Source organism: Scyliorhinus canicula, chromosome 5, assembly GCF_902713615.1.
Source record: "Scyliorhinus canicula chromosome 5, sScyCan1.1, whole genome shotgun sequence".
NCBI classification, from domain to species: Eukaryota; Metazoa; Chordata; class Chondrichthyes; order Carcharhiniformes; family Scyliorhinidae; genus Scyliorhinus; species Scyliorhinus canicula.
In genome coordinates this window covers 33,535,750-33,556,506 of record NC_052150.1, presented here as the reverse complement: position 1 = coordinate 33,556,506, position 20,757 = coordinate 33,535,750, and the positions used below count along the sequence as shown (strand labels likewise).

Sequence of the window (20,757 nt, the reverse complement as noted above, 5' to 3'; positions counted from 1 at the left end):
GGTCTTCCCCGTTTAATGTTCTCTGATAAAGGTTCCAAATCTCAGGGCGAAATAAAGGTTGTCGTCTACCATTTCCTCGTCTGTTCAGACGACCAACATATGTATCTTCAAACCAGTTCAGTAAATCTTGAAGTTCTTGCGGCAGTTGGGTCGCTAAAGCATCCAGATATTCATCGATTTTGTTCAAAGGGACAAAGGCAATGGCAATAATCATTTTAGCTTTTAACGCAAAATCTGGATCAGTGTTATACAAACTACGGAACCCCATACTAGCTAGATGTTTTTGCATATTTTGAGCTAAATGAAAAAAACATCCTTTTATTTGAACATCAGGGAATATGTCTTTCATAGCACTGTGCGCAGCTTGTTCATAATCACAGACGATTGAACTGGGTTTCAAGTTGGGTTCGATTTCTTTCAATAATGTGAACATTCTCGTATATGTGGTGCGTTGCTTGTTGGGCAAAAGAGCATAAACCGTAGGAGTAACTCCTCCGTGTTTTTTTACCATAATTACATATATCTGAGAAAAGAGGCTGGGAGCAATACTGAATGTGCCATCTGCAAACCACATATCAGATGTCAATAAGTGCTGTAGCCAGCTCTGTCTTCCGAAGATTAATATCCGGTCGTGACCTGGTCCGCTATCACAAAGTAAAAAATTTTCTTCCAGTCCTGGTTGAGGGACATATATCCTGTAGCATTCTGGCACAATCAATTGTTGTAAATCACTTGGATTGGTGGGGGCGTTCAATACATAATTACGCTTTCTGCTTATCATTCTCCTCAAAGCAGATATATTAGGAATGGCTGGTAGACTAGCTTGGGATATGTCTGTCAAACATTCATTAACAACTACAGTCGGTGCCTCAAGGGTTTCCTGTGCTCTCTTTTTTATTTTAGTTTTCACGAGTGCAACCTCTACTTGTGCAGCAGAAGCATCATGCGAATGGCTGTTCAGCTGCCTCACCACGTTTGCAGCTTTAGTATGGAGACGTGCTTTGCACCGGTTTTTTTGCTCACAACGCCAAAATTTCACTTCGCTGTCACCTTTGCTTGTTTTGTCAAAGACGTAAAGGAATCCGTTATGAACAAATTTTTCTTTACCACGTTTCGTTGATACTGCCTCAGCCATCATATGGGTATGCGAATTGGTTTAGTTACAAAATATATAAAAAGATGGTGATAGAACGCACCAGCACCCAACTCAACGCACCCGCAGCAGCAGCCAACTCAACTGAGGCTAATTCACAAATAAAGAAATGTTATTTTGGTGCCAAAACGTCAATAATGCCAATATATCACGCCAATATATAAACAGATGGTGATAGAACGCACCAGCACCCAACTCAACGCACCCGCACCAGCCAACTCAACTGAGGCTAATTCACAAATAAAGAAATGTTATTTTGGTGCCAAAACGTCAATAATGGCAATATATAACGCCAATATATAAACAGATGGTGATAGAACGCACCAGCACCCAACTCAACGCACCCGCACCAGCCAACTCACCTGAGGCTAATAATAAAGAAATGTTATTTTGGCGCCAAAACGTCCGGCGCCAAAACAGCCGGCGCCAAAACGGGTTGGCGCCAAAACGGCCGCGCCAAAACGGCCGCGCCCAAATGGCTGCGCCAAAAAGTACCTAACCCCATTTTTGGAACCTGAAACTCTTGGTGATGACCAAAAGTTTAGGTGAGAAGTAGACCTGCAGTTTCTTCACAATCTCATCATAGGTTTTCGAGCTGCCAATGAATCCTGTCACTGTTACTGTGGAAAGGGCTTGTGCAAGCACAACATTCCATAAAATGTTTAGCACAACCTTGTTTCTTTTTTACAAGCACTGAGCTCATCCTGTTTCCTTCCACGTTTTGGAACACTCCGAGCTCTAAACTATTGTTGCAGGGTATTTGCTACTCACAGTGCTCCCAGTACTGTTTCAGATCTTTCCAGGCAGAGCACGTGGCGAGCTTCATTTCGATACTGTTTCCTCCAAAATCTATGTTTAACTTTTGGTTCCTTCGATGGCTGCTCCCGATATTTGACATCCCTCCATTGCCAACTTTGATGTAGTGAAGGTTTGAGCTTCTTAGTCCTGTTTGAAAGTCTGCGCATGGATCGACGATTGTTTTTTTGTTAGTTCTCCGGGGTTCTGCCAGCATGGTTATGACTTCCTCATCGCCAGTTTCCTTTGTGTTTTCTTTTAAAGGATCGGCTTGCAAACCACGAAGGTACAAACAAATGAGAGCTTTATTGGAAAGGTGTTCACTCGACAGGCTGTTAGGATAGACTGCCTGTTTGCCCGCATAAAGGGCCGGTGATGTCACCAATATGCCATGTCATTGGGCTCGTAAAGTGACATTGTTCCAACTAGAACAAACATGAATACACAACAAAGATCAAGACCATGATGCGTGGTTTGCAGTCCACTACTGTAATCACCAGGAGCTATCTGAATGGCAAGGTGTCAATTTGGTAATACCTGTTGTGAGATACTGGTCGAGAGCGGCTATATATTTGCCTTGATTAACTTTCTCCTCTTGAAAACCTTGCAGTGCAGAAGAACACCACACCTGAAAGCACTTGCAATAAGTAACATCAGGAAATATTGCTTAATTTGACAAGGCCTTGCGTTACACTGAAATGTTGCTGTGTTGCCTTTGTGTGAGATAGTGAATGAGTGAGGATGTGTTAATATACAGGATTAAGGAAATGTGTGCCAGCATTGCACTTGGTGCTTGTTGCTAACAATGTTTAATGGATATTATTGTCTGCCTTTTTGTGTAGCAGCTATATACAATGCCATGAGGAATGTTCAGCATGCTTGTACATTTGGAGAAACGAACAATGGGCAAAGCATTCCCTCACTGTGATGCTGCACCAGGTTTATAATGAAAGGCAATGAAGATGTGTCGTTAAACAGGCAATTAAATGTTGTTGACATATGTTTACACATTTTCAAACTTATTTACACAAGCTTCTGCAACCAGAAAACCTCTTTTAATCTGCCCCTCCAGTCCCCCAGTCCCCTGCATTTCTGGTGGAACTCTTCTTTGGAGGTTGGCTGTTTTTTTCATAGAGGGCCACCCTTTACTTCATGATATTCTGCAGCAGGAACCCCAATGTCTGATTGTTGAATATATTGCCAGCCATTTTTGAGGGCAGGCAAAAGGCAACAACAACAAATATTTATACAGCAGCTATAATGAGTGAAGCATCCTCAGATGTTTCAGAGGAACATTATGAAACAAAGTACAATAATGAGCCACAAAAGGAGATATTACGTCAGATGAAGAAAAGCTTGGACAAAGAGTATATATTGAGAAGTGTCTTAAAGAAGGAAGGCGAGGTAGAGATTGCGCCGGATGTTGTAAGGAGGGAATTCCGGAGCTGTGGGTCGAGGTAGCTGAACGCACAGCCACCAATATGATTGAGCAATTAGAACATAGAACAGTACAGCACAGAACAGGCCCTTCGGCCCTCGATGCTGTGCCGAGCAATGATCACCCTACTCAAACCCACGTATCCACCCTATACCCGTAACCAAACAACCCCACCCCCCCCCTTAACCTTACTTTTTAGGACACTACGGGCAATTTAGCATGGCCAATCCATCTAACCCGCACATCTTTGGACTGTGGGGGGAAACTGGAGCACCCGGAGGAAACCCACGCACACACGGGGAGGACGTGCAAACTCCGCACAGGCAGTGACCCAGCCGGGAACTGAACCTGGGACCCTGGAGCTGTGAAGCATTTATGCTAACCACCATGCTACCGTGCTGCCCTAGAACAATTAGAACTGGGAATTTGCAAGAGGCCACAATTATAGTCATGCAACAATCTCAGAGGTTGTGAGGTTGGAGGAGATTCCAGAGATAGGGAGAGGCAAGGCCGTGGAGAGATTCAAAAACAAGGAAGACCCCTCCCATCTGCTGAAGTGGAAATGTTGCTGTGACCTTTGGATTTTAATTCCCAGTATGACGCATGCTATAAGACCTTGCTGTGAAAACAACCAGACAATATTTTTCTGGTGTTACTGATTGAGGGATAAATATTGGCCTGGTCACCAGGAATAACTCCCCTGCTTTCCTCTGCAGTAGTTCCATGGGTTCCTTTATATCCACCTGAGAGAGATCTGGCATGGAGTGGAATTTTATGCTCCCTCCCCTTGATATGAGTATGAAGGCGGGTGGGGGGGGGGGGGGGGGGGGGGGTCATGTGATCAGGTGGGAGATTGTGGACTGGGGATTCTGTTGCCCTGCCATCTCCTTTCGATCAAGTCTGGGATGGGACGGCCTTTCGACCACCAATCTTGGACCAACGGTTCCTTCAGGAGACACTTCAAGCAGGAGCTACCTGATCGGCAATTCCAATCAGTAAAGCATGTTTCTGATGGCCCTTTTTAATAAAGAATCTCATGATTTTCCTATTGGCTCACTGCGGAGTCACTATGGGATAGAAATTCATCTTGGGCGATAGCGCAAAGCAAATGGCAAGACGTCATTCTACCCTTCGTTATAAACCCCGCCTCATATTCAGTTCTAATTAAGTCAATGGAACCAGAAATCAATCTGATACGTCCTGCTTTCACCGCCACCCAAAGATTAATTTCTATCCCACAGTGTCGGTGGAGACAGTCGCCTGGAAAATCTGTTCCAAGTGACTGGGCTCCGCAGGCCCAATGTGTTGCTCAGTGACAGGCACCGATGTAACTTGAGGCAATAAATCAATTACTCAAAAAAAGTAGATTATGGATTCTGGTAATATACCTGTCATCTAATCTCAGGGTTTGAGTGATAACCAAAGCCGTCTGTGCTGAAATTCTTCCCCCTGCAAGTTCAGTTCTCGTACCCAATCATTGCTGTTTGTATTCTAAATCTCTGCATTCTCAATAAAATTATTTTATAAACACCAATATATGAGAGTAAATTGAAGGCTATAAACTAATCCTGGGGTTGGGTGGTGAGTATGAACTGTTCTTTATTGGATTTTAAGTCGTGTAGCTCAGCCCCATGTTTTGAAGGATAGGCTTGCAAGGTAATTTCACAACTGAAAAATTGTATCGATTATAAAGCAAACTGAATTATTTTAAACAAATCCACCCCGACTCCACTGAACAAAGTAGATGTTTTTAAAGAACGATGCCTCACAAAGCTTCCTGTCGCATCAAATTATTGAAATTGTGTCTTTTAAAATACCACTGGAGTAGTAGCACTGGTGCAAGATTAAAGAATGATCCTGAGGAGCTTAAATCAGGAGACCGGTCAGATCAACTTGTAACATTTTATATTTGTTGTAATGAGATTGAATAAATGCACAATCCTTGTTGAAGTTTAACTTCTGCAGAATTGTTCATTGGCATTAATTGTCTGCTGAGTTGTTAGTACAGCAGTGAACAGAGGGTGATGATGTGTGCCATGACTTTCTGCAGCAGCAATTCCAACAATTGAATGGGGGCCTTCCTTTTGCTGACCGTTTTTGGTCTTGGATCTGCTGAAAGCCCTCTCTGTGAGCGACTGCCGCTGGAATTCCCAGCTGCGAGCTCTTGAGTTCTCGCAGCGTGACAGGCGCCAAACGGTCGGACTGTCGTCAACACGTTGAAAACAGCTTGTCGCGTGTCGTTGTGTTCAGATCAATCTGGTAGTCTGCCTGTTCCGTTAAATGGCACATATGGGAACCCTGTGCATGTATCGAACGCGGCATCTGCAGGATTTCATCCTCCCCAAGACAGCTTGCAACATTTGTATTAAACACTTGAGCATTTCTCTCCTCTTAAGTTTTGTTCATTCATTCTCAGGGTGTGAGCCTGGCAGATGGAGCCAGCTTTGATTGCCCATCCCGTATTGTCCTTGAGATGGAAGTGTTGGTTTGCTGCTCTCCTCCTGTGAAGTTAACAAGAGAAAATAAAGCATTCCTCTTAAAGCACCTTAAATTGCTTGTTTCCCCAAAACCTACACCATTTGAAATGCTTTAATGAAAAGCAGAATTATTTAATTTTGTGGCATAATCAGATTTTAAGTGCTTATCAGATGAACACGTTGCCCGTCTTTCATAGCTGTCATTGTGATGTGAGGAAATCAGAATGACTGAAAAATGCAACAACTTCAGGATTTGGTTATGATGAACAAAGCTTTATTAATCCGAATTCCCTTGTACCAGCTTTACCTGTGCATTACTAGTTGAAACCTCAATGTTCCACTGTTTCAGATGACAGTGAGCAGTCAAGTTTGGAGAGAATGTGCTATCTAGTTGTATCACTTGGGCGAATACCTTAGCAGAAGGTTTTTGACATTGATTTTGCATTCAATTGCACTCAAAGCCATTAGTGCGTCATTTTACATCAAAAAGTGTAATTCCAAATGGGTTTTGATCGCAGAAACAGTGATCATTTGTCATCAAAACTATTCAATTTGCCACTTTTTCACATTATGATTCCTTTTAATGGCTCCGACTGCAGGAGCCATCAAAACGCTCAAAAGTGATCAAAAACCATTGCAGCTTGTTTAATTCGGGGCAGGTTTAGCACTGTGGGCTAAATAGCTGGCTTGTAATACAGAACAATGCCAGAAGCACGGGTTAAATCCCCGTATCAGCCTTCCTCAACAGGCGTCGGAATGGACGACTGGGGGCTTTTCACAGTAACTTCATTGAAACCTACTTGTGGCAATAATCGATTATTATTATTAATTTGTGGAAGTGATCATTAGCACTCAAAGGCAATTGTTCACGATCTATGGTATTTTTGAAGCGGTCACTGGGTAGAAGTGATCATTTGGCAAGGAAAGTGCTTATTAGGCATCAAACGTGATCATTAGGCATGAAAAGCGATTAGGAAGACATCAGTGCAGTTTCCTGTGTGCTTCATTGGGAAAAATAAAAAACAGATCTTATTGCTGATTTTCAGAATTTTTCGCAAGACCAGCCCTCGTCCCTTCCATTTCACCAGACATGTTACCCCGTCCTTCCAGTCATTCCAGTCAGGCTCAACGACTCGATACTGGTCAGATGCCCATGATTCAGAACGCCAAACACAACTTTCAGCTTGTTGTGGCTGGGGCCATTGAATGCTGGGCACGCCACGGCGGAAAACACGGCTGGTGGACCGGAGAATGCTGCACCCTGTCTTTCGAATAAGCCTGGAATGATACTGAGGAACGCCATTAAAATAACATAATACAGGAATGAAACACTTGATTAAGGTGAAGAGGCGACTATTTTAAGATAATAGCCTATAAGCAAAGTACATCTCATAATAATCTAAATCCCACACTCCCCACTCACAATGATGGCTCTGTTGTACCCTACACAATCTCAATAGTGGGCTCCCCTACTCCCAATCTCAATGGTGGACCCAACTTTCCACTCTTCCCCCACCCCCCTGCTTCCCATCAAGATGTTGGTCTCTTCATCTACTGCTGATCTCAATGGTGGCCCCACGCTCCCACCGCCTTTTCCCCCACCCTCTACTCTCAATCTCAGTGGTGCCCCTGTGATTCCACCCCAGCCTAGTCTCAATCTCAGTGGTGGCTCTGAGCTTCCCCAGAGTCAGATTCACACTCCCCCGACACCAACACTCTACCAGATTCCTCTGCCTTCTGCTATTGCTAGATTTCCCACACCAGCCATGAGTGCCATGAGCCTTCCTTTGTCACATCCAGTTCTGGCCCCGCCCCTGAACACCTCGGCAGCAACAGAAAATAGCTGCAGGATGGGTGTTGTGCATCTGGTTGGCCAGGCTCTACAGCCCAGATAATTTTGAAAGGGGCATGGTGGGTGCAAACGTAAATACAATTTTAATAACTTAGAACCATAGAAAAATACAGTACAGAAGGAGGCTACTGGACCCATCGAGTTTGCACTGACCTCCAAAAGAGCATCCCATCTAGGCCAATCCCTTGCCCTATTCCTGTAGCCCCACTAAGGACACTGAGGGGTAATTTAGCGTGCCCAACCCACATAAACTGCACGGGCGGAATTCTCCGCTCCCCACGCGGCTTGGGAGAATCGCGGGAGGGACTCCCGACATTTTTTGCGCCCCCCGGCACCCCCCGCGATTCTCCATCCCCCCCCTCAGAAAAATCGGCGCTCGCCATTTTTATGGCGAACGCCGATTCTCCGAGCCCGACGGGCCGAGCGGACGGCCCTTCACGCCCGTTTCACCACGGCAGCAGCCACACCTGGTCGCTGCATTCGTGAAACAGGTGCCAGATGCCTGTTTGGGGCATCTAGGGGCCCGATTGGCACAGGAACACCACGACTGTGCTCGGGAGGGGACAGGCCCGCGATCGGTGCCCACCGATCGTCGGGCCAGCGTCCAAAACGGACGCACTCTTTCCCCTCCGCCGCCCGGCAAGATTAAGCTGCCATGTCTTGCTGGGTGGCTGAGGAGAAAGACGGCCACCGCGCATGCGCGGTTCGCGCCGTTTGCTCGATGAAGACATCCGCGCATGCGCGGGTTGGAACCGGCAACCCGCGCATGCGGGGTGACCTCACAAATGCCCCGTTTGCGCGTCGAGGCCCACTCCTAGCCCCCCGGGTGGGGGTGAATTAGGTGCGGGGAGCGGGCCCCGAGGCTATTGTGAACCTCGGCCGAGTTCACGACTGCCTCCACGAATTTGGCCACCAGCGGAGAATTCCGCCCGACATCTTTGGATTGTGGGAGGAAACAGGGGCACTCGGAGGAAACCCTTGCAGACATGGGTAGAATGTGCAAACTCCACACAGTCACCCAAGGCCCGGGTTCCTGGCGCTGTGAGGCAGCAGTGCTAATCACGGTGCCACAATGCCGCCCACAATAATTAATAATGATCAAATATTAAAAAAGCAACAAAGTTGATGATTGAGATCATGAAATAATCCCTTTACTTTTGTGATGTAGAGTATGACAAATTTATTCATTCACATAAATTCTGAGTATATTCTCGAGCCAATTAAGACCAGGTATACGTTTCAACAATTGTCACTTCTGTGATTCTTGCGATTTTCTGCATTAAAATGGGACCAAGAATATTCCCCTCAAATGGATTTCATTAAGAGAACATGTCCAATCATGAGAAGAGATGGTATAAAGTAAAGATTGTGGTGATGGGGGTTGGAGTTGGAGTGTGCCAGAGCAGAGGGGTTGGATACTGGGAGTAAAAATTAGCTGAGAATGGTAAGATGTATAATGGATCATGACTGTGTCTGTGCAAAGAAATCACTTGAAACTGTGTTGGGGAAATTGGGTTCTCCAGATCCTTACACCCACACTATAATAATCGTTCCAGTGATTTGCACATTGCCCTGTGGTTAAACAATCAGCACACTGCCAACTTATACTGCTTCAATTGTGACTGAGAAAACTCTGATGCCTGAAACGCAAGTCTATTTTGCCATGATTGCTTGAGCGTCGAGTTTTTTTAAACTAGCCGCTGGCGGAACTATGAGATTTTACCTGTGGTAATGTTTAAGTTCAGTGTCGACAAATTCCTGCCCAAGCCAATTGGCTAGATGCAAAGTCCTCTATTATCAGTTTTCAACATTAAAACAAAAAGCAAAGAACCGACATTTTCTCTGTCACGTTGAGAGTGCTGTTAACTGTTTTGTTTGTAACACTGGCCAAAATGAAAGTATACTTTGTAGAGGAGATTATTCAAGGTGCAAAACAGATGTTGATACTCTCTGATCTATTTGAAGTATCTTTGACTTCTCTTAGGAACACATGTCCACAATTTTGCAACTTGGGCAAGGTGAACCAAGTACGATCATTTACAAAAACCTAGCTGTTACAAATCCAACTATTTGTGAAATAGTTGGGTGTACAGAATGCTCAGCGAACTCACTCAAAGGAGTTAAAATTCCAAAATATTAGTTGAAAGTTAGTTCCATATTAAACTTAGTTGCAGCTGTGACAAGACCCTGGTGCTTGAACGCAAGGTTTAGGCTGGCACTCCGGTGCAAACTGAAGGAGGGCAGTACTCTCTTTCAGATTTGTTTCCATTACAGTTGACCAAGGTACAATGGCATTACATTAACTGCCAAATAAAGATAGACATGAAAGAAGGAACAAACTTACATTAATATAGCCCCTTCCCTAACCTTGGGGCATTGCAACCTGCTTTGTAGGCATGAAATACATTGAGTGTAATCACTTGCAATGTTGGAAACACAGGTGGCAATTTCTGTGCAGCAAGTTCCGACTGGAGGAAGGAATTTCTTACTTACAAAGTACAATTCGAAACAATAGGAGTCACAGCATTACAGGTAAATATTTACAGATTTACACACATTAACACTTACCAACTTTTACAGATGCACCATAGAAAGCATCCTATCGGGCTGCATCACAGCCTGGTATGGCAACTGCTCTTCCCAAGACCGCAAGAAACTTCAGAGAGTCGTGAATACCGCCCAGTCCATCACACGGACCTGCCTCCCATCCATGGACTCCATCTACACCGCCCGCTGCCTGGAGAAAGTGGGCAGCATAATCAAGGATTCCTCCCACCCGGCCTACTCACTTTTCCAACTTCTTCCATCGGGCAGGAGATACAGAAGTCTGAGAACACGCACAAACAGTCTCAAAAACAGCTTCTTCCCCACTGTCACCAGACTCCTAAATGACCCTCTTATTGACTGATCTCATTAACACTACACCCTGTATACTTCATCCGATGCCAATGCTTATGTAGTTACATTGTATATCTTGTGTTGCCCTATTATGTATTCTCATGTATTTTCTTGAATTTTGTTTAATTCCCTTTTCTTCCCATGTACTGAATGATCTGTTGAGCTGCTTGCAGAAAAATACTTTTCACTGTACCTCGGTACACGTGACAATAAACAAATCCAATCCAATTTATTAAGTATATGATTCTAACCATTATTAATAACAATAATTAAACATACGCTTAAAAACAGCACCAACAAGTGTTTGTTTAACCCGGAGAATCTTTACTTTAACAACCAAGTGATTGACTGATACGACTCTGTCGAATTCTGGCTCTCCCTTCCAGCATGGACTGTTTTATATAATGTTTCGATAGCACCTATTGGTCCTTTCATGTTTTCCATGCCCCTTGTCAATGGCTTCAGTTTACACATTCTGATTAATCTGTCAATCAAATCCTTAAGCTGCTCAGTTACAGAACTATCAAAGACATTCTAACAAAACTTTTACATCGCCCTGGATCAGATTACATTCAAAAGTTGTTACCTTCCAAGGTGACCTTTGCACACAACTCTGCATGCCTCAATACAAATGTCTTCAAATTTACAGACAGATAAATATACCTCTTCTGTGTTCCTGTGAAGTCAAACGACAAATTATTTAGCCAGTTGGCGTTCTGTGGCATTTTCAACTTTGTCATGAGAATATTGCTTTAAGGAATGTTTGGCTGCTCATGTTACTGCAGTGATGGCAGAGTGTAGGTGGAGCTGAGCTCTGGTACTGCTTTTTAGTTTCACTTTGAGAACAGCTTGGTGTGTCTCTATCTTTTTGGGTCCGTTTTTCAGTGTGTTGCAGCTGAATTCAGACAAAGCAGCTGTACTGTTGAGTTCTCTGCCATGAAGGACTATCTCTTAATCATTTGGTGAATTCAGAATTCTAAATGGTTTCAGTATTTAATGTAAACTCTGATGTGCTTCTGTTTGAAGGTTTGTTAAGTCTTTTGGGTATAAAAGGGCAGCATACAGGTTACTTAATGTTGTATTCTTTGGGGGTATATTTGATTTACTGGGTGCTAAGATGTTTGCTGTTTGTTTTAAAAAGGTTAACTTGAGTTCATAGAATAAACATTGGCGGGATTTTGCCATAATCAGCGGGGTGGTCAACTCTGGCAGGACTGAGTGGCGTGAACCACTCCGGCGTCAGGCTGCCCCAAAGTTGCAGAATCCTCCACACCTTCAGGGGCTAGGCCCACCCCAGAGTAGTTTGTGCCCCGCCGGCCGGCGGGAAAGGGGCTTGGCGCTACACCAATGGGCACTGAAGGGCCTCCGCCAGCCGGCGCGAGTTGGCGCATGCGCGGGAGCGCCAGCGTGTGCTGGCGTCATCGCCGCGCATGCGCAGAGGGCTTCATTTCCGCACTGGCAATGGCAGACTGCTACAGCCACCGGTGTGGAACAATAGAGTGCCCCCACGGCACAGGCCCGCCCACAGATCAGTGGGCCCCGATTGTGGGCCGGACCACCGTGGGGGCACCTCCTGGGGCCAGATCCCCCTGTGCCCCCCCAAGAACCCTGGAGGCCGCCCGCGCCGCCAGGTCCCGCCGGTAAGGACCTACTCCAATTTACGCCGGCGGGTCTGGCAAAAGATGGGCGGGACTTCGGCCCACCACAGGTCGGAGAATTCGGGCAGCCCCGGGGCCCATTGAGTCACGCCATCCCTGCCATTCTCCGAGGCGGGCGGCACTATTCACGCCGGGCTGATTTTTGGGGGGCTGGAGAATTTGGAGGATGGCGGGGGCGGGATTTACGTCGACCCCCGGCGATTCTCTGACCCGGCGGGGGGTTGGAGAATCCCGCCCATTGTTTTGTTTTAAAAAATACTTTTCCATTTCTGCTGTACCACTCCTGTAGTGTCAGCCGTGTGCTCCCCATACCACTATCTATTAAAAGTTGTGGGTCAGGTGAACTCCATGATACACTTTGGGGTTCTCTAAATCCTGGCCCATAACAACTTGCACCTACAAACTCCAGCTGTCATGTCACAGGATCTATCCATATCAAAAAGATAATCAAGCTGTTAATGAGATTAGTTCTAATTGAAAAATCCCTGGACACATTTAAAATAATGTAACAAAAAATCAATATCAGTTAACAGACCCACGAGCAGCAGTGGATAATGGCTAGATGATCTGCTTTAGTGATGTTGGGAATAATATTGTAAAGGACATATGGTAAACGATCCCTGCCTGTCTTCAAAAATAGTGCCATGGATCTTTTTTCCCACCTGAGAGTGTGGACAGGGCAAATCTCATATGAAAGAGGGCACCTTGAGAGTACAATGCTCCCTCAATGTCACACTGGAATGTCAGTCTACATTGTGTGGTAAAGTCTCTGCAGTGGGATTTGAACCAACAACCTTCTGACTTACATTTGACAGTGCTACCATTGGGCCAGAACTGACACCACAAAAGGCCCCCTTCCTTACTCTGTAAAGATGCTGATGTTTCTGGCCAAAGAACAGTTTGGAGATTTACTAAATGGCCACCGAAGTTCAGGTGGAGATGGTGCAGGGGGAAGGTGGGAGTTGCATGGTGACTGGAAGTGGAAGTAGCCACATCATGTTTATGATGTGTTAAACAGTATTAAAGCCTAAGTAGGAAAGGTAAATGAAGAATGATAGATGTGGGAGTACAGTATAGTAATTATAAGGCCTGAATTTGCACAATGGTGGAGAGACTCGCCATTGTAGAAAAAATGATTGAGAGGCTCAAATCTAGAAGTTCTATCCCTGAATCCCACACCGACCATTTTTGTGGAAGTTGGAATGAGCCCAGGTTGTGATTTGCAAATACACAATTCGCTGAGGCAGTTGCCCATAGAAGCCAAAAGCTGCTTCCCTTGCTGCTCACTCCTCTCTCTGCTGGTTCCAAACTGGCCAGCTCTATTTATGCAGGGACTCTGCTAATGACCCCCCATTGGGGAAGCTCATACTCCCATAGGATTGTGGGATTGTGATTAGTCCCCAGCCAGTGGTAAGCAGCCAGGTTATAACAATTATTACTGTAAGGAATAATGTAGTTGAAGGAATGTTGTAAATGACTTTCTGAAGAATGAGTGTATTTGTTAAATAAAGACTGCAGTACATTCTTGGAACTTTATTGAAAATGAATCTCAGCATGGATCCTGAGGTCTGCCTTAAATGAGTTGGCATGGTTGTTGCAAGGGCAAAGGATGATTGGTAGGGGCATGGGTTGGCATAAATTGACACTAAGTTGGCATAGAAACTATAAAGAGGCATGACGGGAGGATGAAAGAGCATAGGTTGGTATGGAGGATATAAGGGGCCACTGATGTAAAGGACCATGGAGTTCGGCAGAAGGATATAGGTTGGCATCGGGGTAATAAAGAGCTATGGGGTGGCAAAGGGACATACATTGGCAAGGTGGCTATAAAGAGCCACGGAGTGACTGGAGGAGCATAGGTTCACATGAAGAGTATGAAGACCCATGGGGGCTGGGCAGAAGGCATGAGGTTGCATAGCTTCACATGGATAGGTAATGGGGGTGTGTGGAGGGGCGAGGGTTGTGAGGGCTCGAGGGCTGTTTTATGTTTTTTTAATTAAACCTGAACACAAGTTCCAGAGCACCGAAGTGGGCCTTGCGCCCAGCTCGCCTCTTTGCCGGCAACCTTCACAATCATCCTGGAGTCGCCTGGCCCAGTGCCCAGTGAACCAGACTACCCCAGAGTGAAAATTTGACATTCAGTCAGGCATTTTTAGAGTTTGGGTTTGTGGAACTAGGAATTCCCCTGACTCTATGCATAAGACCCACAGATGAAAGCTTCAGCCCAAGTGGCCCACCCAGCCTTCCGTATTAATGTCAGTCCTGCTCCTGATCAGTCAATCAGGAATTTGAACGTGGGATGTGTTTTAAGGCCTCGTTGAGTCCGGCTTGGTGTCGGGATGAGACCATTGAATCTCGCAAGAGGCCTCTTGTGAGATATGCGACACTCGAAACGATTTGCGAGATTCAACAGAACCTCGTGAGAGGTCAGGATCTGGATCGCACCCTTTTAGGCTCATTTAAATATGCCTTCATTGGATTCCACCGGTGCTAGGGACCTAATGGCCGTGCCTGGGCGACCTCATCTGGGCACTGTTTAGTACTAGTCCATTGGAGACCCCTGTTATGCAGGGGACAGGGCAGGATGGCACCCTAACTCTCCCTTGGCACCTGGGTAGGGTGCCAGGGTAGCAGTACCTGGATGCTTGGATGTGAGGGTAGCACTGCCAAGTTTTGGGGCCTGAGGGGGCCATGCCCATGAAAGGGATGATGAGGGGGGTATTCATGATTAGGGTGTGAAGGGTGGGAATGAAACGGCCCCATTAACGTTGGGGGGGTGAAGGATGGGGGTCCTGTAAGGGGTGTCCTCACTTGGAAATGTGAGGAAATGGCCATGGGGGGGGGGGGGGGGGGGGAGTTGCGCGAGACCCTCAGGCTCATTGAGAGATCGGGGCACCATTTCAAACTGGCAGCCCGAACTCTGAAAAAATTTCTAAGTGTGGGCTAGACCAGGCAGAAACTCCCCAAGACCCCCAAAAATAACTGGGAATGCGATTTAACAGAAATAAAACAGAGTCCCGTGTGGAGCGCCTTTAATCGGGTGTTTCCTGGAGCTAGCAGCACCGAGTATGACCCCACTATCTAACGGGAATCTTTTACATTTTGGGGCCTCAACAGGGAACGCCCCACTGAGGCTGCACTTTGTCCCATTTCTGGGACTGGGAGGAAGGATGTGATTGCACTGGAGGGAGTGCAGAGGAGATTCACCAGGATGTTGCTTGGGATGGAATATTTAAGTTATGAAGAGAGATTGTATAGGCTTGGGTTGTTTATGCTGGAGCAGAGGAGACTGAGGGGGGTGACCTGATCGAGGTATGCAGAATTATGAGGGGCATGGACAGGGTGGATTGGGAGCAGCTGTTACCCTTGGTTGAAGGAACAGTTATGAGGGGACACAAGTTCAAGATGAGGGGCAGGAAGGTTAGGGAGGATTTGAGGAAAACCTTTTTTACCCAGAGAGTGGTGACGGTCTGGAATGCACTGCCTGGGAGGGTGGTAGTGGTGGGTTGCCTCACATCCTTTAAAAAGTACCTTGATGAGCACTTGACAAATCAAAACATTCAAGGTTATGGGCTGGCAAATGGGATTAGGTAGACAGGTCAGGGGTCTTTCATGCATCACTGCAGACACGATGGTCCAAACGGCCTGTTCTGCACTCTATTATTCTGTGACTGGCTCCGCTTGCATCTCGAGGCCCCCCATCGTAACCCCCAGACCTCCGCAATGCCCCAACTCACCCAAAACGAGTCATCAAGGCCTTCACCTCATAAGGGCAGGACAGCCCGGGCCCAATCCCAAGCATGGGCAAAATGTCACCCGGCAGATTGGCACTGCCAGCATGCACAGATGGCACTATCAGGGTGACAGACTGCCGGTGCCAGGTGCCCAGGTAGCCTCAGGGGACCACCCTGCCCAGAGCCCAACCACACAGGGGGCTCCCGATCCCTTGGGCCCCCAGGTGCTGGTACAGCTGGTCACCATTTGTGGGAACCAGTACGACCGGTGCTCACTGAGGGACTCTGAGACGTGGAGGTTAGATCCCGCGCCTTGGTTAACTCCAGCCAGCACATCTCAAAGTGCTGCTTACTGCAGTGCTTTAATATGCAGATTAGCCAGATCTGGATCCCCTTAGATCTCACAGGGCGTTACATTTGGCCCTAATAATGGATGAATACCGGTCTGGATTGCACCCAAAAACATAGCCGGATACACCCCACCAAACTTGCCCAAAATTACATTTAACTGGAGACACTTCGAAATATTTTGCTTGAATTCTACCCAGTATCAGTCTCTCTCAGTTAGAGGTGGAACCACAGGTTCAGATCTGCTTAGCATTTTGATTATGGAATCCTGACAGAGCAGAAGGAGACCATTCGGCCCATCGCGTCTGCACCGATCCATATCCCACCCGAACCCTGCAACCCCATAATCTAACCGTTACATCCCTGGACACTAAGAGGCAATTTATCATGGCCAATCAACCAGATTGAGAGCTAATTAAACTCATCTCTGCCTTGTAGATTTAATAGATTGCTAATCGTTGAACGTAAGGTGCTGAGTTAGGAACTTTGATCTTTTAACCGTTGGGTTTCAACTTGGTGCAGACTAAAATCATCTTTCAGCCACTGCCAAACTTAGGTGCAGATTTCTGTTTGTAGAAGTTTGAATTCCATGATACAAGGTGATATTGGAAAAGAAAACAAGATTAAGAGACACCAGAGAAGCGGCAAAAAAGATTTACAAAAATGATAGCAGATCTGAGATGGTCCAACTGTCAGGAAAAACTGAACAATCCTCCAGAAAAGGGAAGACTCAAGGGTGACCTGATAAGAGATCTTTAAGATTGTGAAAGGTTTAACGGGGTAGATGTACACCACTTGTGAGAGGGTCCAGTAAGCAAGGAGAAGCTTGATAATTACATGAGGAGAATGAAGATTTTGTGAAAAACATTTTTTTTAAATACATTTTTTTTCCAATAAAGGGGCAATTTAGCATGGCCAATGCGGCGAAAATGGGCAAATTCCACACGGACAGTGACCCAGGACCGGGATTCGAACCCGGGTCCTCAGCGCCATTATGCAGCAGTGCTAACCATTGCGCCGCCATGCCGGCCAGAATGAGGATTTTATGTTAGGCTGCAGTTGGCTGGGAGGAGGGTTCTGGAGAGGATATGTACAGGTCTGTCCAGCCAAGTGTCCTGTTACTGTGCTGTGAAGTTGTATATAATCCTTGGAGGCACATGCCTGTTATCTTCATGTATTTGTTTTGTGTTTCTTCTCCCTTCCTCACCCCACTCCTTTCCAAAAAATGCAGGAGTTATGCCAGTTCCAGACCAGCCATCTGCATCTGAAAAAAATAGCTTGCTGAGCCCCATGCTGACTGCTTCCAATGGAGATGGCTCCGAGCCGGAGACCACTTCTGCTATTCTGGCTTCAGTAAAGGAACAGGTAGGTATCCATGTTCAGACTTACTAAATATGTATCATGCTGAGTGAAAAACTGTGTCTCTGTTTGTGCTTTTCATCAGGGGAAGGGAAGAAATAAAAAAAACACCCTGAGAATCCATAACTCAAAAGAAAGCAGTCTGATGCAAAAACTCTTAAAACATATCTATTCTATTGGCACTGAACACAGTTAGGGTTGCCAACTCTGCAGAATTCTCCTGTCCTCTCTTTAGGAATCTAAAATTATCTCCAGGACACTGCGTCAAGGAACTGGGAGAAAAATCAACGGGACATTAATTTTTTAAATTTCACTTTATTCAACCATTTCTATTTATCAGTTAGGAACAAAAATATTGGAGAATGGCGGGGTGGGGATGGAAAGGTTGTTTGGCTCAGTCAAAAGTAAACCAATCACAACATGCAAGTTAACTTATGAATTGAATTGCGAAATATAAGCGGGATTAGCCTTTTTCCGGCACGGGCAGCGGGATCGCCCGTTCCGGCAGCCGGCCAATGGGGTTTCCCATTGTGGCCATCCCACGCCGTCGGGAAACCCGTGGGCGCGCTGTAGGTGAAAGATGCATCCGCGACAGAGAATTCTGCAGTATGTGAAAACCAATAAAAACTATTTCTTTAAAAAGTCAACTAATCAGACCTGACAATTGAAGTGGGAAGACAGATATCACCGGAATGGATGTTTTGGGTGATGCATGGTGGGAGCTGAGAGGTGGGGAAGTTTGAGACAGCAGGCCTCCAGGGACGTGTTCAACCAGAGTTGGCAACACTGAATAAAGTACCTAAAGACTTTTATGCAAAGGCAAACTTGTTGACTGTGTTTTGAAATGTGTCGAGGTGAAAATAAATGCTTGTTAGAATTTGACATCTTTGCATTGGAAATGTGATAGTACATTGAAACTGCTGAAACCCATACAGGGCCAAATGTATATTGCTATACTCACTGCTAAATTGCTACTTTTGCTTTAAAACAATGTGGATAAAACCTCCTGAGATGATCCGATTCTTCTGGTAACGGCATGTTTTTTTTTGGAAAAGCACACATATTGAGCTGAGATGAAATTTTTGAAAACCAATTTCCTGATGCATCATTAGTTGTGTTTGGATGTGAGTCTCCGTTTTGTATACTGCAAGGGCCTGCCCTCTTTATTTTTGAAAATAACTTGCCGAATGTCACTTTTATTTTCGACTTTGCGTGTGCCTGGCTTGTTGGAAAAGTGAATCGATTGGTTCCATACTCTTACACCGTGAAAATCTTGTCAGCTTTTTCTTCCAAACCAGATATTGCAGATGCCCGAGGGTGAGGTGTACCCAGGGGCGAAGCATGTTTTCTGTCGCCTTCACTTTGTTTGGACAAAAAATCATCCTGGCCAAATTTTGCATTGTCTATCTTACAGGGTCTACCTCTCCGTCACTGCGCATTGTTTGCTGAATGGCAGAAGAGGTGGTCCCCAATAAATGAAGGCATTTCTTTTTTTGACTTTTGCCAACGTAAACTAATTAGGAAATATTTGTCACGCTGCTGAAGATAACTGCTTGGTACTTGGTACTTAGATGGTAAAGCTGACTAAGTTGCCTTTTCTTTGAAATAATACCCAGCTACGTTTATTGCTGCGCTGCTGTTAGGAGCGGAGAGTTTAATTGCATGCAGTGCATTGAAACCGAGGAGTGATTGCTACATAATCACTGCATTGGAATGATGAGTTGCAGGATTCTGAGGGTAAGGGCATGTAAGTGACAGCAACTGTAATTACAGCACAGACAGACTGCAATAATATATAGCTCTGTTGATTGGCCAAAGGTATGCAGAATACAACAGCAGTTTAAGATGAAAGAAAAATGGCATAACACGGTGAAGACTGGTGACAGAATCACCACTGGATGAAGTTTCATTGGACTTCTGTATTTTATTTTTATTCATCGCATTTTTAACTCCTGTGAAGAAGCGATCAGTGTGATTTTCTTTTCACAAAAAGACCACAGTTGATTGAAGCGTTTCAAAGAATGGCAGACTCCTTTGTGAAAATGGATTGCAACACAGAATAGGATTTCAGATACAATTTACTGCAGGCTCTTTAAGGGGGGGGGGGGGGGGGGTGAGAAGCACACCTATTTGGAAACTATAAGTATTACAAGTGTTGCCAACAAGATGTCAATGACCCATGATGTCAGGCCCTTCCTTCTTCCAATCCTCTGTGACCCTGACGCCACTCTACTAACAGCTCCCCCTAACTCCACCGTTATCGCCCCCCCCCCCCCATGCCCCAACCCTCCCGCCCCAATACCTCTTATTTCACCCTTGCTAGACCCGAGTCTCCATGCAAACTGCCAGCCTCCTGCTCCCAGCCCTTGGGCTGCAGAGTTCATCAAGGGAAGCAAGTGACCTGAAACAAAACTGCACCAAGCTGTCTGTCGCACACCACCATTAAATGATTATGAACCGGATGCCAGGAGATTCTGATGTGCCACCGACTTTAACTTGAAGATGGGACTTAATTTTTAAAAGTTTTGCGCAAATGAGTATTCACGCCATGCAAATATGTTACAAGTGGGAACCAGCCACAGGATGGTGTGAGGCCCAACACATCATAAACACACCACTAACTTAATCTCTTGCATCTCAACCCACTGTGGGGAAATGGCATCACAGAATTGTTACAGCACAGATGGAGGCCATTTGGCCCATCATGTCTGCACCAGCCCTCCAGATGAGCATCAGGACTTAGTGCCATTCCCCTGCCTTTTCTCTGTACCGCTGCACATCATTTCTATTCAAGTGATCATTTAGTACCCTTTTTAATGACACGATTGAACCTGCCTTCACCACACTCCCTGGCAGTGCATTCCAGACCCATACCACTCATTGTGTGAGAAAAATATTTCTCAAATCACATTCGCTTCTTTTGTAAATCACTTTAAATCTGCACCTTCTCGTTCTTGATCCTTTTACGAGCGGGAACAATGGGTAGGATTCTCGAGAATCGCCGCAACCGGTGCGAATCGCGGCACACTGCCCCGATGCCAGGAC

General features: G+C 45.7%; 1 protein-coding gene across 5 annotated transcripts in view; it reads left to right on the top strand.

Annotated features, from left to right (window-relative positions):
- The window catches only part of LOC119965900 (catenin delta-2-like), a 1,408,928-nt gene that overhangs the window by 528,073 nt on the left and 860,098 nt on the right, over positions 1-20,757 (top strand). For all 5 annotated transcript variants that reach the window (XM_038796885.1, XM_038796882.1, XM_038796883.1 and 2 more), the window contains exon 3: positions 17,585-17,718. In XM_038796885.1, coding sequence (XP_038652813.1) covers positions 17,585-17,718 — 134 coding nt within the window. The remainder of the gene's footprint in view (positions 1-17,584; positions 17,719-20,757) is intronic.